Here is a 21,772-nt window from a genome sequence, read left to right as displayed (position 1 = left end):
GAAAATTACCAAGACATCTACGAAGAAGCAAGAAATCAAACCGGCGACTCAAGACCTGCACGCTCCCATCCTGACTTCGAAAGCGACGACGCCCGAGCCCAGAGAGCCATGCCGATTTCGCCCTACACCACAGACAAAATCGAATACCAACGCACACAAAAAGAAGAAAAGAACCGTCACCACCACCAGAACCCCAAAAACCGAGCCAGAGACCGACTCATCTGAGGAGGAGCGGATCGAGAGAGCTGAAAGGGAGAGAACCTTCCACGACGCCACCAAAGAAGAAATGAACAACGCGCATGTGCGAAACTACGTAGACGACCCAGAAGGACTTGAACTGGCCAGAGAACCGCGCAGACTCATTGCAAGCATCCCAATGCCGTTCTGTAATTTCCTGCACTTGAGAGATCACGGACTGCCCCAGGTTGTAAGTAATGGACAGAATAATGTAGGTAACTTACCCAGTGACTTCCCAAAACTTAGAATTGATGGCATTAATTTACAAGAGTGGTATCAACAGCTTCAGGTTATTTTCATGAAAGAAAATTTACTATTCTTTATAACTAGCCCTCCAAGAAGACCTTGGACTTTAAAAATAGATTGTTTACATCATAGAGCATTTTTCATAATAATATCTAGCGTGTCTCCTGCAATGTATCATAGCATCAAACCAAACCTAACTGTATCAGAAATAATTCAATGCATGTTTAATCTATTTCACAGCGATAGCGTAGCTACAACCACAAGAATGTCCAAGGATTTCTTTTCCTCTAGAGTAAAACCAGGGGTTTCTATAAGTGAGCATTTGATAAATCTAAACAAAATAAGAGCTGAGCTACAATTGAGGGGGGAAGTGATTTCAGATCAAACAATGAAAAGTGTTATTATCAATTCACTTGATCCATCATGGGATAGCTTTATGTCACACTTAGATACCATTAATTTGGGATATTTATCCATAGAAAGTCTATCTAACAAATTGATAGCAGAAGACAATTCAAGAAAAAATCGATCCAGTAACCAAACAGACCACAAACCTTTTAGGAAAGTAGTCTTTCAAGATAAACATAATGAGGCCTTTAGATGCTACAATTGTGGATCCAGGGAACATAGTAGAAGAGACTGCCCCAAAGTCTCAAGAGAGAGACATAGACCAGAATATAGGAGCAAATATAATTACAGACAATCTTCCACAGATAGACACAAATATAGAAGCCCACCAAATTACAAAGAAGGTAGAGGGGGTAGAGAAAATTCAAAAGAGAGGAAATCTGGGTCACTGAATGGGCTAAATAAACAAGACAGCACCAGAACACAGCAGGATGAGAATAACAATTGGCTTATTGACTCTGGTGCAACAAATCACACCACCAACAACAAAAGTATATTATCTTCATTTATAGAAGATAAGTTTGTGATAAAGGTAGCTAATCAAGAAAAGGTTCAAGTACTAGGCAAAGGAAATGTGACCTTGCCTGGTCTAGGGAAAATAGAGGGGGTATTATTAATCCCAGAAATACCTCACAACATACTAAGTGCCATAAAATTAAGCAGAGAATCTGATATCAATATAGTTTTCTCAAAGGGGAAAGCAACTATAGAAAAGAACAAAACAAATGTAGGTACTGTAATGATAAAAGGAGGTCTACCCTATCTGATAACTAAAGAAAGATGTTTACATAACATTGATTCAAATATGGAAGATTGTATTGAAGCAGATGATGAAAATGTCAGTAACAGTGACAATGATGAGTGTAGAATAACTCATGATCACAAAAACACATACAAGGAAAAGAAACCAAAAATAGGTAAACCAATTCATGATGAGTGTGCTCACATCTTACACAGGAAGTTAGGACATGCAAGCTTTCCTGTAGTACAAAAAATGACTGAACACGCAGAAGGTGTCAAAATAAAAAATTGTGAAAATTATTTGGAATGCTCAGTATGTAAGTCCACCAAACTAAAAACCAGTCCCAAACCAAAAAAATCTAACAGATCAACTAACAATATTTTTGATTTGGTACATATGGACTTAGTTGGTCCATTAAGTCCCTCAATTACCTATAGAAAACGTTACTTCTTAACAATAGTGGATGACTACAGCCGATATGGTTTTGTTTACACATTAAAGCACAAGGATGAAACATTTCAGAAATTTAAGGAATTCTACAAACGTATAGAAACACAACATAATATCAGAATAAAGCAAATTATGACAGATAGGGGATGTGAGTTCATGTCTAAAGAATTCTCTCAATGGTTAAAGGATAGAGGAATGTTACATTTCACGTCCAATCCTTTTTCTGCATTTCAAAATGGAGTTGCAGAGAGGAAAAATTCCACACTACAAACCATGATTAGGTGCACATTAGAGGATGCTGGTTTAGGCAAACAATTTTGGTCAGAGGCATTACATTATTCGAATTACACTCAAAATAGAACCTGGTCCAGTATTGTGAATAAGACACCATATGAGGTGATGTACAATAGAAAACCCAAATTATCACACATGTACATATTTGGAGTCACTGCAGACGTACACATACCTAAACAATTGAGGAGAAAGGGAGAAAACGTATCCAGGAGATTAAGATTCATGGGATACGAAACTGGAACCAAAGGGTACAGATTTATTGATAGTAATAACAAATTTATAGTATCCAGAACAGCTGTGTTCCATGAACAGGCCAATTGGTCAAAATTGCACCTTAATGAAATATTTCCTAATAAATGTAAAGATACGATATCTTGTGAGGAAGGAACAACAGAAAATCAAAATATTAACAAAAGTAAGAACAAAACCAAAACTTGGACTAATAGTCAGCATAAAATAAAGACAGACACATTAACAAAAAAGGAAGCTAGATATTTGCATGATAACCATAGCAAGCCTGAAAGAACTATTAGAAACAATAGAAACCAAATACCAAATAAATACAAAGATTACATAATGCATATGAATGGAGAACAAATAACACCTAATACATATGAAGAAGTATTGAAACTTCCACATGAAGAAAGAGAAAAATGGGAACTAGCTATGGAAAAAGAGATGGAAAGTTTACAAGGATTAAATGTATTCACACCTGCGATCGCACCTAAGGATAAAACCATTATAGGTACCAGGTGGATTTATAAAATTAAGAACTTAGAAGGAGGCAATACCTTATACAAGGCTAGACTAGTTGCACAAGGCTATGCACAAAAATATCCAGAAGACTATACTGATACATATTCACCCACAGTGAGAACAGAGAGTGTCAAAACAGCCCTTGTAGTAGCATCTGCACTCAATCTGGACGTATTCCAATATGACATACAGACCGCATACTTACATGCAAAATTAGATAAGGAAATATATGTAAGAGCACCACACAGTCAATACACTAATAAGAACGAAATTTGGTTATTAAATAAGAGTCTGTACGGATTAAAGCAATCCGGCAAAAGATGGTACGATTGCTTGGTAAAAGTACTTAAGACCATGGATTTCAACGCCACCACTGCTGATAACTGTTTCTTTGTAAAAAAGAGTAATGATCATATTGAATTTGTATTAATTTACGTGGACGATATTTTATACATTGGAAAGCATAAAGAGAGCAGGGAAATCTTTGTAAATAAGTTAAATGAACACTTCTCACTGAAATCTCTGGGTAAAGTGAATAAATACCTTGGTGTGCAAATTAACAAAACTAAAAGGGGATTCAAACTTACACAGAAAGATAAAATCATCGAACTCCTAAACAAATGTAACTTAAATAATGCTAAAACCTGTGACACCCCTATGCAAACTGATTTTCTTAGAAACACTGATGAATCTTCCCCTGAGTTTAAAGACAACACATTTTACAGATCAGTTATAGGTTCACTCCTTTATATATCTAATTGGACTAGGCCAGATATTGCATTACCTCTCAATCTATTGTCAAGATATGTTAGTAAACCAACCTTGTATCATTGGGAAGCTGTCAAAAGAATTCTAAGATATCTGAAGGGTACATTAGATTTTTGTTTAATGTTGGAACCCAATAATGACAGAGAACCAAAAATTACTTGTTATGCTGATGCAGATTGGGCTGGTGATACAACATGCAGAAAGAGTACTTCCGGTTATGTTTTTCTATTGAATGATTGTCCAGTTTACTGGTATACTGGTAAACAAGAACTAGTGGCCACTTCTACTACAGAAGCGGAATATGTTTGTTTGTCCAAAGCTGCAAATAACCTTGTATGGTTCAATGATCTGATCACTGATGTTTGGAAGAAACCCACCTTACCATTTATTATGCATGAAGACAATAAAGCGGCCATTGAAATATCCAGATCCGATGCAATTGGACAAAGGTCCAGGCATATTGATATAAAGTTTAAGCATGTGAGACAACTGTCTCAAGACGGATTCATTAAAGCAATACATTGCGATACTTCTGAACAATTAGCTGACATATTAACAAAACCCTTACCTTCTAAACAACACAAATATTTAACTTCTAAATTATATGTATTATATTGTCCTGAATCAGAATGTAATTGGTGTTGTGTAACGAACCGGCATTTAGAGGGGGATTTGTCAGATGTAAATGCCTTATTCTCCAATGTGTAAATAATGTATATATGGAACATCAGAGGTTAACTTATTCTTTGGACTTTAATGTATTCATAACTTACCACTCCCATTCCTAGCTCCACCCCTTGTATATATAAGGAGCCACCCTCACCATTCTCGTCGCTTCTACCTCGAATATTCAGTGAATATAGAATGCCTATCATAATTAAAAAGAAATATATTTAAAGCTTTAACTTCTATTATCTTTATTGAGTCTGATCCTGAAAATATTGCAACAAAATCAATTCCTATATGCAGAGGAAACTACTTCCTAAAAGTTATTTAATAGAGAATGTGGAATATTGATTTTGCTTTAAACAGTGCCCTCCAGTATCTAAAGACACTGTAATTTCTTCATCTTTCATTGTAGTTGACGGGCAACTGACCTACTCAAAAACATAATTATTTACTCAATAAAAAAAGTATTTTGTGCATTTGGCTTGCAAGGGGATGGGGTGGGGGGGAGAGAATGATTAAACATTGTGGAAATACATCAGGCTGCATGGCTAAGAAGTAAGAAGAACGAAAGCCTACCTGTCTTACAAAAATATTTTCAAACATTGCGCCATATGTTTTAGCCTCAGTTTTACTCAGAAGGTTAAGAGCACATGAAATCACTAGAATGTCTATGGAAGCATTGAATTTGATGCAAAATGTAGCAAACTGCATTTATAAATACAGAAAAAAATAACTAACTTTGGGAATCTGGTTCAAGTCTCTGACCTCCCAAGCTTGTCAGGATAACAATAAGATTACCGTGTTTCCCCGAAAATAAGACCCTGTCTTATATTATTTTGAACCCTGAAATAAGTGCTTGGCCTTATTGCCATGCGCTCAAAAGCCTGATTGGGTTTATTGTCAGGGGAATGCCTTATTTTGGGGAAAACAGAGAAGTACATGCCACAGATATATAATTAAACTTGAAGATTTGTGCCATGTTACTAAGCCTTATTATCATGAGAGAAAACTGAAATGAGTTGGAGAGAGGATCTACAGCCCTACCTCCTATTTTTGTTAATCTTACTATCAGTGAGTAATCATGTGCCTTGGCCACTCTGAAGCAATGCAAGAGACTCCTATCCCAAAGGTGCTTTTTCAAGAGGCAACTGGACTTTCTGGAAACCAAAAAAGTCCAGTTGCCTCTTTAAAAAAAGCATCTTTGGGACAACCATGACCTGGATGACTGAAGAATCCTCATAGACAAGAGATACTCTGGTGCTCAGTGAACTGACAAAGCACCCTTTCCCACCCAGGAGAAACAATCATTAGATCCATTTGCACAACTTAAAGATACCAGCTGGTCTCTCTTACCTCACAAGATATCCTAAGAAAATCATCCAGATTTAAGGAAAGATTGTGTTGTAGACAGCTTTGCTTAACTCGATCAGGTAGGCAGCGGCGGTCTGAAAAGATTACCTCATCGCTTTTCCATGGTGGAGGGGAAGACCTCCCAAAGCCCCCCCTTTTTTGTAACAAACAAACAACGAAGCCAAAGACTAGTCAGCTTGCTCCATTTAGAGAAGATTATGGATCCAGGGAAGAAAGAGGCCCGTAATAGCCCCCTCCCACCCTTAATTGAGGACAGAGGAGGCAAGGAGTGGCTGGGAGGAGATTCAGCCATGTTGGAAGTACACCCCAAAAGGACAGTGCCAGGAACCATTAAAGCAGTGCAAAAAGCTTAAAACAACCATTCCCCTTTTAAAAAGTGAAGCCCTGGAATAAAAGTACCAGCAAAAGGGGGGGGGGGACTCCAGAGAAGCCACTCGGGCTATAGAAAGTCTGGGTGTACTGCCAAGAACCATTAACAGCTGATACAATATAAGAAGGTTTAACCAAAGAGGCAGTTTCTGAAAACACTTAAGCAGGGCAATAATGATAAGCAGAATTAAGTTAGAAACAACACACAAAGCAACACTACAAGGCTCCTTCCTGCCTTCCTGACAGGATTAACTCCTTAAGGTGGGAAAAACAAAAGGCTGTTGGAAGGAGATTTCTTCCAACAGCTGGTTCGCCAAACTGATCAGAAAGTTAACAAACTGTTCTCCCAAACTGGCTGAATCCTACCACTGCCCTGATCTAACTCCAAACAGGTACTGTTAATTGAGAAGATTCCTGAGCACAGACGTTTTAGCAATAGATCAGTTTAATTGGACCTTCATGTGCAGATCTGGTCTTTTGCACCTGACAATTTATTAAATTTATATGCTACCCATCTGGCTATCAACTGGAAAATGGGAAGTTATTGGGAAAGAGAAGAGAACTAATAGGACAATAACATGACATATCTAATTAAAAGTTTTGCATAGTTGCATAACTTCTTAAAGATATGCAAGTGTGGAGATAGCATCCTTTAAAAAAAATAATACCCGTTGAATTTATCCATAGGGCCTTTTATTTGGAAATGATTGGGGCAATCAAAGAATATCTCAGGATATCATAAACAGGACACCCTAGGAGGAGATGAGCAAGATTTTCAACCTCCCTTGGTCCACAAGGGCAAAGTCTCTGCAAATAAGGAATCCCATAAAATTTTGTCACCAGTAGAGCTTCAAAGGCATTTGGGAAAAGCTCATTCATATTTGCCTAGAGTTAGATGGTTTAGATATCCCACTAGAATTCAGAGACCCTGATGATATCATTTTGACGATCAATAGCACTTAGCACTTAGACTTATATACAGCTTCACAGTACTTTATAGCCCTCTCTAAGTGGTTTACAGAGTCAGCATATTGCCCCCAACAATCTGGGTCCTCATTTTACCCACCTCGGAAGGATGGAAGGCTGAGTCAATCTTGAGCCTGGTGAGATTCGAACTGCCAAATTGTAGGCAGCCGGCAGTCAGCAGAAGTAGCCTGCAGTACTGCATTCTAACCACTGCGCCACCATGGCTCATAATGTCCCTGATTCTCTCTTTTCCTATTGATTTGGCTTTCTCCAGGGTTAATTGACTTAAAAATTCAGGAGAGGGGCCACGAGTGGAAAGTTCTGCTATACAGATTTGGTGCCAATGAGATTGGCAGCTGTGCGACCACAGCAGAGGCATCAGGCCTGAAAGATCAAACCTGATTCTAAATCCTGAGATTAGAATCTTAGTCCAGACCTGAACCTTAATACTTGACATGTTAGCTTCAAACCTCAATACAAGTAGTCCTCAACTTACAGAGTTCATTTAGTGACCATTCAAAGTTACAACGGCATTGAAAAAAGTGTGTTATGGCCATGTTTCACACTGACAACCTTTGCAACTTCATTGGTCCCATGATCAAAATTCAGATACTTGGCAACTGGTTCATTCTTATGACGGTTGCAGTGTCCCGAGGTCATGTGATTCACCTTTTGCGACCTTCCAACAAGCCAAGTCAATGGGGAAGCCAGGTTCATTTAACAATTGTGTCACTAACTTATCAATGGCTGGCATTCATTTAACGACTGTGGCAAGAAAGGTCGTAAAACAGGGCAAAACTCACTTGACCAATGTCTTATTTAATAACAGAAATTTTGGGCTCAATTGTGGCCATAAATCGAGGACTACCTGTATTACAGATATGTTTTAAAACATTTCTCATCATACAAAAACTTTTTGAATTACTGTAATACTTATTTTTTTAAAAAACACATGCTCAACATCAGCCAATTAACCCCAATTAGCCTATTCCGTGCGGTGTTGTTGTTGTTTTTTTTTAGTAGTCCAGCGTTTTCATTTAACTCTATATAAAAGCATTCTGCATTACAGAAACAGGATTACGGCTACAGTGCCTACATTGAAAACAATTGAACTCAAAGGAAAAGAGATATTTCCCTTTGGATGTAAAAGGCTCAGAAGATAATGTATTTGTGAAGTTCAAAACGCACTTATACTCTTGCAACCATTGCTGTTTCTCAGCTTGCCAACAAACCAGTGGGAAAGAAAGGAAAGGGAAACTGGAATGCGGGCTCCAGACATTGCCCAAGACACTGTGGGAACCAAGGGCACGTCTACAGGTGTTTGCCTAACCCCAAAGACATTTTCCCATAACAATATACCGACAGTCAATTGGATATGTGACCTGCACTAATCAAGGGGAGGGGGAAGTCGACTTTTTAATTATATTGGTTTGCATGGGAATTAACCAGAGTTAGTTTTATTTTCATCTGTGCCAAAATGATGTGCTCAATAAAGTTTTGCCTTAAGAGATTGGAACATCTCAACGGTGTTTGCTTCGGTTCGTCAGTAGAAACCTTGACTATATCATGTTAAAACTGTTTTTTTAATCATAAAGGAACAACGCTTTGCACAGAGAAGTGTTTTTTCTCAGCACTGTGCTTATTGGCTTAGTTTAAAGAGTAGCATGCAGCCTGATTTTAAATATAAAATTCCTGATAATACATGGTTAAGTAGATAATATAATTTCACAATCACTGTCAAAAGTTATTCAGGCTGGAGGTGATTGCCACATTACAGCCATAAAAAGGATGGATTATCCAGAATTCCTGATCTTCTCTGAAATTTCAAGCTAACATCACTAGTGGGCTTCACTTACCTTCGCTACCGGTTCGGAACTGTGAGTTCGCGCATGTACTTCATTCGCACACAGTGCTTTTGCGCATGCACAGAGTGTCCATGATGACATCCAGGCAGGTAGGCGGAGCCTCCCACCACCGCCGCTACTGGTTCACCGAACCGGGGCGAACCGGTAGAAACACACCACTGGCTAACATGGATCACTGAAGGTGCTGTCTGGCAATTTTAACTGTAGGCCATCTAATAGCATTTTATTGCAATAACATAATAATACATGGTAAGTACCATTTCAGTTTTTCAAAGACATTGTGAAGTCCACACTGTAGGCTCACGTGGTCACTATTGACCATAAACGTCAAGCATTTGCAATGTAATCTGAAAACTCTCATTTATTAGTACTTGTGCCCAGCAATCTTCTTAATGAGTTACAGTGACATCAGAATGACAGCAGGTGTGTCATAATATCACTGAGCATTGGTGTGATTATGAAAAGGCTTTGTAACAAATATATAAGCTGCATCATATGTGCATGGTGGAGTGGTGCGGTGGCCTAGAAGTGGAGCTCTCGCCTCACAATCAGAAGGCTGTGAGTTCGATCCTAGGTAGAGGCAGATATTTCTCTCTCTGGGCACAAGGAGAATATATCTGCTGAACAAAACTCCGCATTGGCGACAGGAAAGGCATCCGGCCAGTAAACACTCTGCTAGCTCCATTCAGTTGCCCAGACTCCTGCCTACAAGAGGATTTTGGGGTCGTTAAAAAATGATGATGATGATGAAATGTGCATGATCACACCATGATATGTGGGTTCTCTCTTGCCTTCTTGCTGTCCCCTCTTCCCTCCACACACAGATAACCATTTCAGTCTGTGAAGTCACTGCAACCTCCATCCACCCCATCAAATGTTTGCTGACATGGAGCCTATCACTCTAGGCATCAGCTCACTCCTGAAGTTTAAATTTAACAGAAAGGAAGAAAGAAAGAAAGAAAAACTGAAACAAGATTCAGAACACTTACAAGAACTCTGCCGGTTAAAGTCTGGGCTGAAATCATCACCCCTGCCCAGTCTTTAACAGAGGTCATCCAGCCCACTTCTAGTGCCACAACTTCCTCTTTTTCATCTGTGCCTTTCAAATCCCCATCTGCCTGCGTCTCCCCACTGCCAGTGATCTTCTGGACCTCCTAGAAAAACAGAAAGTAGAGGATAATTAGAATGGCCAGGGTGAAAAACCACAAGGAAGCAAGTAAATGCAACAATTAACATTCTGTCTTAGCGTGAATTGGCAAATCCTGTTCCTCAGCCAACCACACACAAATCTCACAAGCGATGCTCAATTCTTTGATTAATAATTGTTGGATAACAGTTCTGAATTCTGCTTTTCTCTTTGCATCCTGGACATAAATTGTTTCAACTTCTACCCTCAAGACGACAATATAGGGCTCTGCATACCAGAATAACTAGACATAAGGACAGTTTTTTCCCGAATGCCGTCACTCTGATAAACAACTAATTCCCACAACACTGTCAAACTATTTACTAAGACTGTATTACTACTATTCTTCTCATACTTCCTATTACCTATCTCTTCCCACCTATGGCTATAACCATGTTGGTTGTATCTCTACGATTTACAATATATTGTTTTATTTGTTTCCTAGTATGATTTGATTGCTTATTAGTAACCTATGACTATCACTAAGTGTTGTATCTTTTGATTCTTTATGAATATATATTTATTTTTTCTTTATGTACATTGAAAGCATATGCACCAAAGACAAATTCCTTGTGTGTCCAATCACACTTGGCCAATAAAGAATTCTATCTATCTATTCTATCTATCTACATCTCCTCTAGAGAAGTCTAATCTTTTAAATTTCTAGAGAGAAATTCCCTGAGGATGGGCTCCAGCACAAGTCCAAAAACGTAGAAGACAAAACCTCTGGTCCTGGTGACCGACCCAGATTGGATCCTGCAAGATTAGATTTATTTTAACTCTACCTTCTGAGCAAAGGATATGTTTTAAAAGTTGGATGTTCCTATCCAGCTGAGCACAGGATACCATGCACTTCAACTGAGGCTGATGCGATTATATCAATTGTGGGTTGCTACCGGTTCGGTCCGGACCTTGCGAACCGATAGTAACGGCGGCGGGAGGCTCCTCCAACCCACCCAGACGTCATCACAGATGCTCTGCACATGAACCGAAGCGCTGTGCGCAAGCGAAGCAAGCACAAGCACATGTGCACGCTCCCGTTGCAAACTGGTAGCAAAGGTAGATGGAACCCACCCCTGGATCATATGGCAACCTGAAGTGATTGGACTTAAAAGAGAATCAGGGAGGGGAGAAAGAGAGAAACAGAGTGTTGTGACCCAGGCCCAAGTAGTTAGTATTAAATACAAACAGTTCGAAACAGACTTTATTAGAACAGCTGAGAATTAACTCATTCTCAGCGTAGTCCAAACTAAATTAAAGCAAATTCTTCAAAACACCATTCCTCAGTTTATCACCGACCTTGGGCTAATTAGGCAAACTGTCAAAGGCTTTTCTTGGCAAAAGTTCAGAAGCAGAAGACGCCGACAAGAAATGAAACAGTGAAACAAGAAGCAATTCTCTCAACTTGGTTTTCCGGCAAAGAGCCCAAGAGCCCTTGCTGGTCTTTTAAGCCTTATGGGAGGGGGCAATCATATCTTGGCCCTACTCCCGAGTCGTCCTGTCTGCTTTATCTGCTCCTGCCTTCTGGCAGCTCTTCTCATACGTGCACTAGGAACAGGCTCTTCCTGTTCCTTTGCCTCTCTACTGTCAGCCTCTGGAGCCTCCGAAGTCTGCACATCACTTCCCGATGGCTCTGGCCCCATCTCTGCCTCCGATGCAGAGCCCTCATCTAGGCCTTCCCCAGCCTCCAGGACTGGCCCATGTTCTTCCTCACCCTCATCGCTGTCCGACTCCACTGCCAGCTCCGCAGGCTTCTGATGGACCACAACACAGAGTGTAGACGAGATGAAGACTGTGTAAAGGACTGATCTAGAGTCAGAAGCATCACTAGGTTCCATATTGTTTAACAAATTTTTTAAGGAAACTACTAGAGTCACCCAAGGATGCAGATCATAGGAAGATGATTAAAGTGAGAAGAATTTTTGTAGGTTGACTGAACTTCCTTGAATGGCATTTTTGTGTGCAAAGCAGGGGTGAAATCTGAACCGGTTTACTACCGGTTCGCTGGCTGCACATGTGCAGTGCGCACCATGCACCAAATGCGAGGTGCACGCGCACAGTGCACGCCAAAAGGAGGCATGTGGTAAGTAGAACAGCACGCAAGGGGGCGGGTGTTATCAGTTGTGGCACACAATCTTTTTTTTTTACTTTTAAAAGCATTGCTTTTAAAAGTAAAAAAAAAAAGCCTCTGACGATTGCACTGCTCCGCTGTGATCATCAGTTGCTTTTTTTAACCTTTTAAAAGCATTTGTTTTACAACCTCTTCCGCCAAAGAGGTTGTAGAAAAAATGCTTTTAAAAGCCTCTGATGATCCCAGCTGAGTTGCTTGATCATCAGAGGCTTTTTTTTCTTTTAAAAGCATTTGTTTTACAACCTCTTCGGCCAAAGAGATTATAGTTAAAAAATGCTTTTAAAAGTTAAAAAGTTTTTTAAAAAAAAGCCTCTGATGATCGGCTGGGCATGGGGGGAGGCAGGGATTTTTCCTACCGGTTCTCCGAACCACCTGCCGCCATCGCTACCGGATTGGTCGATCCGGTCCGAACCAGGAGAATTTCACCCCTGGTGCAAAGGACTACAAAAAACGAACATTCACCATATGGCACATTTCAAGAGTTGCTCAACAGACCATTTAGTAATTTTAAACTCAAAAGATGCTGGGCCCTATTCCCTAGATCAGTGTTTCTCAACCTTGGTAGCTTGAAGATGGGTGGACTTCAATTCCCAGAATCCCCCAGCCAGCAGCGCTGCTCTAGATGGAAAACATAGCTGACACATACAAACTCTGAAACAAAAGTAGCTACAAGTAGGTATTTATATGGCCTTCTGTGTAAGTCGCTGTGCAGAATATGTCCATAGACAAAATTAACCAAAAAGAAACGTGCAAAAAAAAAAAAAAGGATATTAGTCATGAGTTGTTATAATTAATGGTTATTAGAATTAGTTTCCCAAGGATCCCCATCTTGAGCAGCGTGTGAAGTCTTAAATGCCAAGCAAAGCTGAAATGCAAAGTTCCAGAAGGACCACTATTTAAAGAGCTGTTTGATTAATCCAAGGCACTCCCCCTTTCTAAGCATCAGCCTTTACTGAGTCACCAGAGGGATAGGAAACAGCAAGTCAAAGAAAAAACCCCTCTGAATCACTATTGGCCTATATTATTCATATCTAGTGTCTCCGGAAACTGCTACTACAAAATTACGGAATTCTTACATCCAAGATAAATATGCTTCAGTCATGAGTGGCATAAAAGAGGGGAAATCGTTAACCTCCAAGCAAGGAAATTTGTGGTTAATTTTTGATCTAGATCCGTGATGGCGAACCTATGGCACGGGTGCTGCAGGTGGCACGTGGAGCCATATCTGTGGGCACGCGAGCATTGCCCTAGCTCAGCTCCAGTGCGCAGGTGCGCGCCAGCCAACTTATTTTCGGGCCTTCTGCGCCCGCTAGAAGTCGGGAAATGGGCCATTTCCAGCCTTCAGAGGACCTCCGAGGGGGGTGGGGAAGGCTGTTTTTGCCCTCCCCAGGCTCCTAGAAAGGCTCTGGAGCCTGGGGAGGGTGAAAAAAATGGGCCTACCAGTCCCACCGGAAGTCAAGAAATGGGCCGTTTCTGGCCTCTGAAGGGCTTCCAGGTGGGGGGTAGGCCGTTTTCACCCTCCCCAGGCTCCAAGAAAGCCTCTGTAGCTTGGGGAGGGTAAAAAACGGGCCTACTGGGCCCACCGTGCCATCACGTGCCAAAAGCAGGGGTCATGCAGGGGGTCACACGTGCATGCATGGGGGGCAGAGCACATTGAATTATGGGTGTGGGCATGCACGAGACCCCTCGCACTCCCCTCGCTTTTGGCACGCGACGGCAAAAAGATTAGCCATCACTGATCTAGATGATGGATGGATTCATGTAGCCACCAAGGACAACCCAAGAAAGACACTGTCTTTATCTAATAACACACAGCTACTCCAGCCTCCCACTGGGTCCTGTGTGATGTTTTTTCTACAATCTTCCCATCTCTTATGCCAGGAATTTAAGGAAGTCCGGGAAAATGAAAGCAGAGAAACATCTGCTTCAGATGAATTGGATTTGAAGAAATGGGAAGCCAATCAATCCAGGAAGCTTCCTTCCTTCCTTCCTTCCTTCCTTCCATCCATCCATCCATCCATCCATCCATCCATCAGAATAGAGCTGGAAGGGACCTTGGAGGTCTTCTAGTCCAACTCCCTGCTCAAGCAGGAGACCCTATACCATTCCAGTCTCTTCTTCAAAACCTCCAGTGGTGGAGCACCCACAATTTCTGAAGACAGGTTGTTCCACTGGTTAATTGTCCTCACTGTTAGAAAGTTTCTCCTTAATTCCAGCTGGCCAGTGCGCATACGCACCTCAGAAACACGACGACCAGCTGGCTGAACTGGGGCGACGGCGTGCTTGCCCACAGAGAGTGCCACCTCTGGCATGCATGCCATAGGTTTGCCATCACGGGTATAAGGTCTCTTGCTTGAGCAGGGAGTTGGAGTAGAAGATCTCCAAGATCCCTTTCAACTCTGTCATCCTGTGATTCTATTCCTAAACTCCAAAAATGGTTTCAAGGAAGCCTGGAGCTTTAAGGGAACTAACAACCCTTTCCATGGGTATTTCTCTGCCTTTCCAACCCAACAGTATTTGAGAGCCCCTGCTTTGGAGGAAGGATGAAAAACCTACGTCTCCTCAACAAAGAAAGAGCTTTCAGAAATTCCAAATCTGGTGTTCTGTCCCAGCTCCAGATTCCCGAGGATATTGACACACACCAACGGTCCTTATCAAATTTATTAAGTAGCAAGAATAAACCAGAGTCCGGCAAAGGTTGGCAACCAGCCCAGAAAACAAGATATGATAAGACTTTTCCAAAAATGCTCTGATGATAATTACAAGTTGTTTCCAGCAAGAAACGTACTAACAACATGTGACTTAAATAGGCTAAGGGAGTGGCCAATTATCTTCAAGCCTTACTCTCGAGGAGACCTCCTCCTCCTGAGTAGCCACTCCTGCCTTTTGGCAGCCCTGCGTGCTCGAGCATTGAGAAGAGGATCCTCCACTTCGCTCTCTCCACTTGAAGGAGCCTCTGGAGGTTCTGAAGGCCCTGGCTGAGCCTCTGCCTCTGGCACCACATCCTCTTCAGGCTCCTCGCTGTCCGACATGAGCGCTGGCTGCACCGGCTGCTGGCGCAACACTACACCAGCCTCCTCGTCGTCAGGATCAGACACAATCCACGCAGGCCACTGGCAGGCCCCAACATCTGGGCTACATTTTCACAAAGTTGAGTTCAATTTCTTAACTCATTTTAACTCTACTGAAAAGAAGGACTAGGTGTGACATGATAGCCATCTTCAAATATTTGAGGGGTTGCCACAAAGAAGAGGTGGGTCAACCTATTTTCCAAAGCACCAGAGGGGAAGAGAAGAAGCTATGGATGGAAACTAACCAAGGAAAGAAGCAACCTGGAATTAAGGAGAAACCTCCTGAAAGTGAGAACAATTAATCAGTGGAATGGTTTGCCTCCAGAAGTTGTGAGTGCTGCATCATTGGAGGTTTTCAAAAAGGGACTGGACAACCATTTGTCTGGAATGGTATAGGGTTTCCTGCTTGAGCAGGGAGTTGGGCTAGAAGACCTCCTAAGTCCCTTCCAACTCTTTTATTCTGTTCTGTCATGATCAGGTCAGTGATGCGATTCGGTCATTCAAGCTAGAGAAAGGCATTTTAGAAATAACGGATAAGTGGCAGAAGGCTTCAAGGCTAAAAAAAAAAATAACAGAGTTGGAAGGGACTTTGGAGGTCTTCTAGTCCATCCCCCTGCTCAAGCAGAAAAATTTGCAGCAACTGACATGAAAAAGCAGAAGAAACTGAATTCAAACTGAGACAAACTTATACAAAAAGCAGGATTCCTAAGGGTTCAGAAGTGGGTTTTGGCAGGTTCTGACCAGTTCTGGCGAACCGGTAGCGGAAATTTTGAGTAGTTCAGAGAACCGGTAGTAAAAATTCTGACTGGCCACCCATCTATTCTCCATCTATTCTCTGCCTCCCAAGTCCCAGCTGATTGGGAGGAAATGGGGATTTTGCAGCATTGAGGGATGGAATGGAGATTTTACAGTATCCTCCCCATGCCAAGCCCACCAAGCCACGCCCACAGAACCAGTAGTAAAAATTTTGAAACCCACCACTGTAAAGGTTCTCAGATGGAGTCTTTCGGCATGTATGGCTTCCTAATTCTCTGTATTAAATCTTTTTTACTGAGCCTAGCTGAATCTGCTTGGGAATATGGAGCAGGAAAAAAAATCTAATTTTAATACTTGGTAGAAAGCTTTAATCTCAGCTATCCAGAACTCAGAGAAAGAGACATTTCCCGAATCTGAGAACAAAGTTTTCACCGGTGTCTTATTTAGAGACGCAGCAATTGCAATTCTAAGTTAATACTATCTTTATGCAGCCAGGCGGCTTACCTGTTGTTGTGTAAAGTATTCATTATTTTAATTGCTTGATGACAGGAACATATAAATAGAGGGAAGTGGGAGGGTGTATTCATTACTTGGTGCAATGTTGTCTGTCTTAGATTTATAAATGTTGTGGAGACGTTGCATATTTATCAGAAGAGAAGATTTAGAGTTACGCAACTAGAAATTTATTTTTAAAGCTGTGACAGAACCAGAGATTTCCTGTTAATGGGGGTGGTGGGGGGGAGCTGGTTGGTTTTCTATTATCACAACATCCACCTTCCAATTCATTTATCTTTTTTTTTTTTTAACTTTCCCCTTCTTTTTCAAAATAGTCAGCAGGCAAATGGCTGCTTTTACGGCCATTGTTAGGATGGATGGATGGATGGATGGATGGTTGGTTTGTTTGTTTGTTTGTTTTTTGTTTATTTATTTATTTATTTATTTTTAGTTTGATTTATATGCTGCCCTTCTCCGGAGACTCAGGGCGGCTTACAATGCTTTTAAGCAATAGCCTTCATACTTTTGTATATACCTGCTTAGTAGAGCTTTTTGCCCCCCCCCCCAAGCGGTTTTGACTTTTTATACAAAGTCAGTTTATTGCCCCCACAAACCGGGTTCTCATTTTACCTACCTCGAAAGGATGGAAGGCTGAGTCAACCTTGAGTCTGGTGAGAATTGAACTCGCAGTAATTGCAGGCAGCTGGCAGCTAAATACTACTTTAATAGTAGTTTAGTCCACTGCACCACCAGGCTCCTTAAGACTATTACCTAACTTGTTGGGTTGGCAATATATAAACCATCAATGTATGTTTGCTTTGTATTGTATTGTATTGTATTGTATTGTATTGTATTGTATTGTATTGTATTGTATTGTATTGTATTGTATTGTATTGCTTTAAGAATGCTGTATTGCATCATACTGTGTCCTGATTGTTTAGTTTTGTTGCCAATCTCCTTAAGAGGGAGCTAGAAACATGGCTTGTTCTCTTTGTTGTTCTTGCTCTCTGATATCTCTATCTGACTTACTGTTTTGCAACTCCAGAAGAACTATTTACTGTGTATGATTACTACGACTGGTATGAAGACTTTTTTTTTTTTTTTTTTGCTTTAATTTATATGCCGCCCTTCTCCGGAGACTCAGGACAGTTTACAATGCGTTAAGCAATAGCCTTCATACTTTTGTATATTTATACAAAGTCAGCTTATTGCCCCCACAATCTGGGTCCTCATTGGATTGGACTGTGCTTTATTTTTCCTGAATGTAAACTGTAACACGACTCAGTGTATCTATGTGGTGACTGTGCTTATTCATAACTGCTCACAACCGCTTTCATGCGCACACCTTTGCTACTCAAAGGTTATTCCTTAACAGCCATTTATGCTGTGAAAGACCTATAAGGAAACTGGATCATAGTTACCAAAGACTAGCCAATGTTTCTCAAAGCTGGGTAGAAATTTTAAAGCTCTCCTCACTGATCAGAAATCCCTCCTGGAGTTTGCAGATCAGTGGGCAGTATGGTAGTCATGGACAGATTCTCAACACCTATCAGTATCCTGTTGTGGCCCACCAGCGGCCAGAGGAGTTGGTGGCAGACGCAGACAGTGAGGAGATTGGGGAGGAACATGGGTTAGTCCTGGAGTCTGGGGAAGGCTCTGATGAGGGCTCTGTGTCAGAGGCAAAGATGGAGCCAGGGCCGTCCGACAGTTATTAGCTGCCTTCGGAGTCGGGTATCAGTGGGGCAGAAGAACAGCTGGAGCCTGTTCCTGATGTGAGCATGCCCAGAGCTTCCAGCAGAAGGGAACAGCTAAGGAACAAGGGCCGACTCAGGAGTAAAGCCACAGGTGGACGGTGAATGGCCCCTCCCATAGGAAATAAAGAGGCTTGAAGGGGAGAGGAGTTTACAGGATACAATTAGTTCAATTCATGAGGGTGAAGATCTGTTCCTGACTTCTTGCCAAGTAATTGCTGCTACAGCGTGGAGTTTGGAAGATATCGGCCTGGCAACTCTCCAAGCCTGATAAAGGTCTGTAGTTGTGAACTCTCATGAAAGACTGTTTCCCTTTAGCCTAAATAAAAGAGGTTTTATCGGGACAAGGAGTCTGCTTCATGATCTTGGGAGGCCTAGGTCAGAACATATCCAAAACTTCAACCAGCTCCTTCCACATATTAAAAAAAGATAAAGATTGGGGCCTATTTTCTTCCCTAAATGGACATAGCCATCATCATGTTCTTCCACCGTCTTGATGCCTAAACTGGAGAAGCAAAGAAATGCTTTAGACTGAATCAGCCCTAATATGTCCTTAATTCTTTTCTCTGAAACTATACCAAGTCTTTCTCTCTTTAATACACGAGAGTGCTCTGCCTTTGGGGGCACGGGGATCGGAACTCGCTGCGGGACAACTCGCCACAGGACAATTTAACAATTCAATTTAATTATTCAAAATAAATTTTAAATTATTTTGATTTTTGTTATTCGCATTTAATTCTGTTCCTCCTTTTGCATCCTTTCTTTCATGATTCCATTCCACCATTTCTTTGATATTAGGGTCACGCTTGACCCAAAGCAAATTGTCCTGCAGAGAGTTGGCCAGGGCAAGTCCTGCAACGAGTTGGCCATGGTAAGTGGGCCATGGTGAGTTGGCTGTGATGAGTTGTCATAGACCCCACTGAGATTTGCTTTTCTATATATAACCCAGTGGTGAAATCCACTGCGTGGCTTGCTGGACATGGCTTGGTGGACGTGGCTTGGTGGGCATGGCAGGGGAAGGATACTGCAAAATCTCCATTCCCACCCCACTCCAGGGGAAGGATACTGCAAAATCCACATTCCCTTCCGACTCCTGGGGGAAGGGTATTGCAAATTCTCCATTCCCACCCCACTCTGGGGCCAACCAGAGGTGGTATTTGCCAGTTCTCCGAACTACTCAAAATTTCCGCTACCGGTTCTCCAGAACCTGTCAGAACCTGCTGGATTTCACCCGATATAACCTGCATGATAGACTGTGGACATCTCCACTTCGAAATAATAGAAAATATTTATAGCTCTGGTTTTAGATGTTGGCAGTGGTTTCCCCTCCAAGCTTGCCATTTAGTTCATGAATGTTTCATTACCAGGCTAGATAACATCTTCAGAGGGACTTCTACACTTCTACCAAAGTCCCGCTGATGATGTTGCCTAGCCTGGTAACTAAATGTTCAGGAACTAAATGGTAAGCTCAGAGGGCAAACCACTGCCAACATCGCCACTTTGCTAAAGCATGTACTAAATATACCTACAAATGCTAATAATAATTACTGTGTTTGCAGCAATCAGTAGTATATAAGAACTAATTTAAAAAAATTAAGACCAACGGCATGATGAAAAGCAGTTTTTTGTGATTTATGTTTATGTACTCTGTCAAATGAAAAATCGGAAAATGCAAACAATTTCATGCTGGTAGCAGACTTTTGCTTGCCACCTCCTCAGGTTCTTCAAAAGTGAGACCAGGCACTCCTCTTCAGATAAAAGGACTAAAATATCAATATTTGTTATAAATCATTACCTGCATGACTTTAATGACAGTTAACCTCTGCAAGAATTTCTGATTTTTTTAATTAAAAAAACCATCATAGTGCCACAAACTCAGTTGAAAATTAGATAAGGGTAAAGATAAATGATCCTATTAGATCAATGTAATGCTTAAATTGAGATTTTGTAATGGGGCTGTATAATGGAGGAGGGGGGCAGGAGGAGAAGAGGAGGAGGAGGAGGAGGAAGAGGAGGAGGAGGAGGAGAAGAAGAAGAAGAGGAGAAGAAGGAGGAGGAGGAGGAGGAGGTTATTCCCCTACTTGTATCCATTTTTTCATGCTGTTATTTTAAGTGTCCATTAAGTCTCCAAAATTCTTTAGGAGAAGCCCTGTGACTGTCAAATAACATATTTGAGCTCTTCTTAAGAGAAATGGAATACGATGCCTTTAGTGAAAAGACAGTTAGATATTACGCCAATTTAGATGTTGTCAGATTAGGATACATAAGGTAAATCTAGGGGGAAAGGCTTAAAAATCCCATGTTAACTGTAGGCAAACTTGATATATAACTATTTTGTTTTTCCAGTCCAGATGTCAGCAAGTCTAAAAAGAACCACCGAAAATTATTATGATTGTAATAATTTTTGGAGGAGGAGGAGGAGAAGAAGGAGGAATCCAACGCATGGCTTACAGTAAGTCTTATTTCTCTCTTGCTCTCTCTTTCCTCTTGAACACACTTCCCTGAATGTCCCAAAATATAATTGTTCAGGGTCGAATTGCTTTTACTGGAATTTAATTCATTTTAATTTAGTCTAATTTAATTTGAGGCTCTGACCGACACCAAATGACTCTGCGCAGTGGAAGAACTGACACATCACCTGCTTTAAGATTGTCCAAATTAACTAATTAGTTTTTGTAAGTCTGTCTTGCTCATCTGCAGGAAAAAAAATGAGGATAATATATTATTAGACTCCCAATAATAAAGCCACTAATAAAAACTAAATTGCACAAAACCATTACAATAGAAAAACACCCATTTAGGTAGCAGTTACTGGGACTAAGACATTTTTAAAATTCTGATTAAAAGCTCTTTGTCCTTCCTATAAGAAAAAGGTTGAATTTAAATAGCTTTGGAGAGAAATTAAGAATCACGGGAAAATTACTGTTCAAGCTTGCCCCAAATTTTAACCTAAGTGGAAGGATCTCCACTTAATCTACCCTTAAGAAAATCAACGATATGATCTCATCCATAATTTTTTTAAAAAAGAGAAATATAACTTCCATATCTGTTGGAACATCAAAGTTTCATCATTCAAATTGGTATCATTACCAATCAGCCATTATTCTGAACTACAATATTTTAAAAAATGAAAGAATAGAATAGAATAGAATAGAATAGAATAGAATAGAATAGAATAGAATAGAATAGAATAGAATAGAATAGAATAGAATAGAATAGAATAGAATAGAATAGAATTCTT

At 40.8% G+C, this 21,772-nt stretch overlaps 1 protein-coding gene across 24 annotated transcripts in view; it reads right to left on the bottom strand.

The window, feature by feature from the left end:
- The window catches only part of KCNMA1 (potassium calcium-activated channel subfamily M alpha 1), a 640,154-nt gene that overhangs the window by 462,013 nt on the left and 156,369 nt on the right, over positions 1 to 21,772 (bottom strand). For all 24 annotated transcript variants that reach the window (XM_087871898.1, XM_087871899.1, XM_087871900.1 and 21 more), the window contains exon 2: positions 10,131 to 10,295. In XM_087871898.1, the coding sequence (XP_087728024.1) occupies positions 10,131 to 10,295 (165 nt within the window). The remainder of the gene's footprint in view (positions 1 to 10,130; positions 10,296 to 21,772) is intronic.

This window comes from Pantherophis guttatus, chromosome 6 (genome assembly GCF_059756535.1).
Source record: "Pantherophis guttatus breed Tessera chromosome 6, ASM5975653v1, whole genome shotgun sequence".
Taxonomy (NCBI): domain Eukaryota; kingdom Metazoa; phylum Chordata; class Lepidosauria; order Squamata; family Colubridae; genus Pantherophis; species Pantherophis guttatus.
This window is presented reverse-complemented; position numbering and strand designations above follow the sequence as displayed.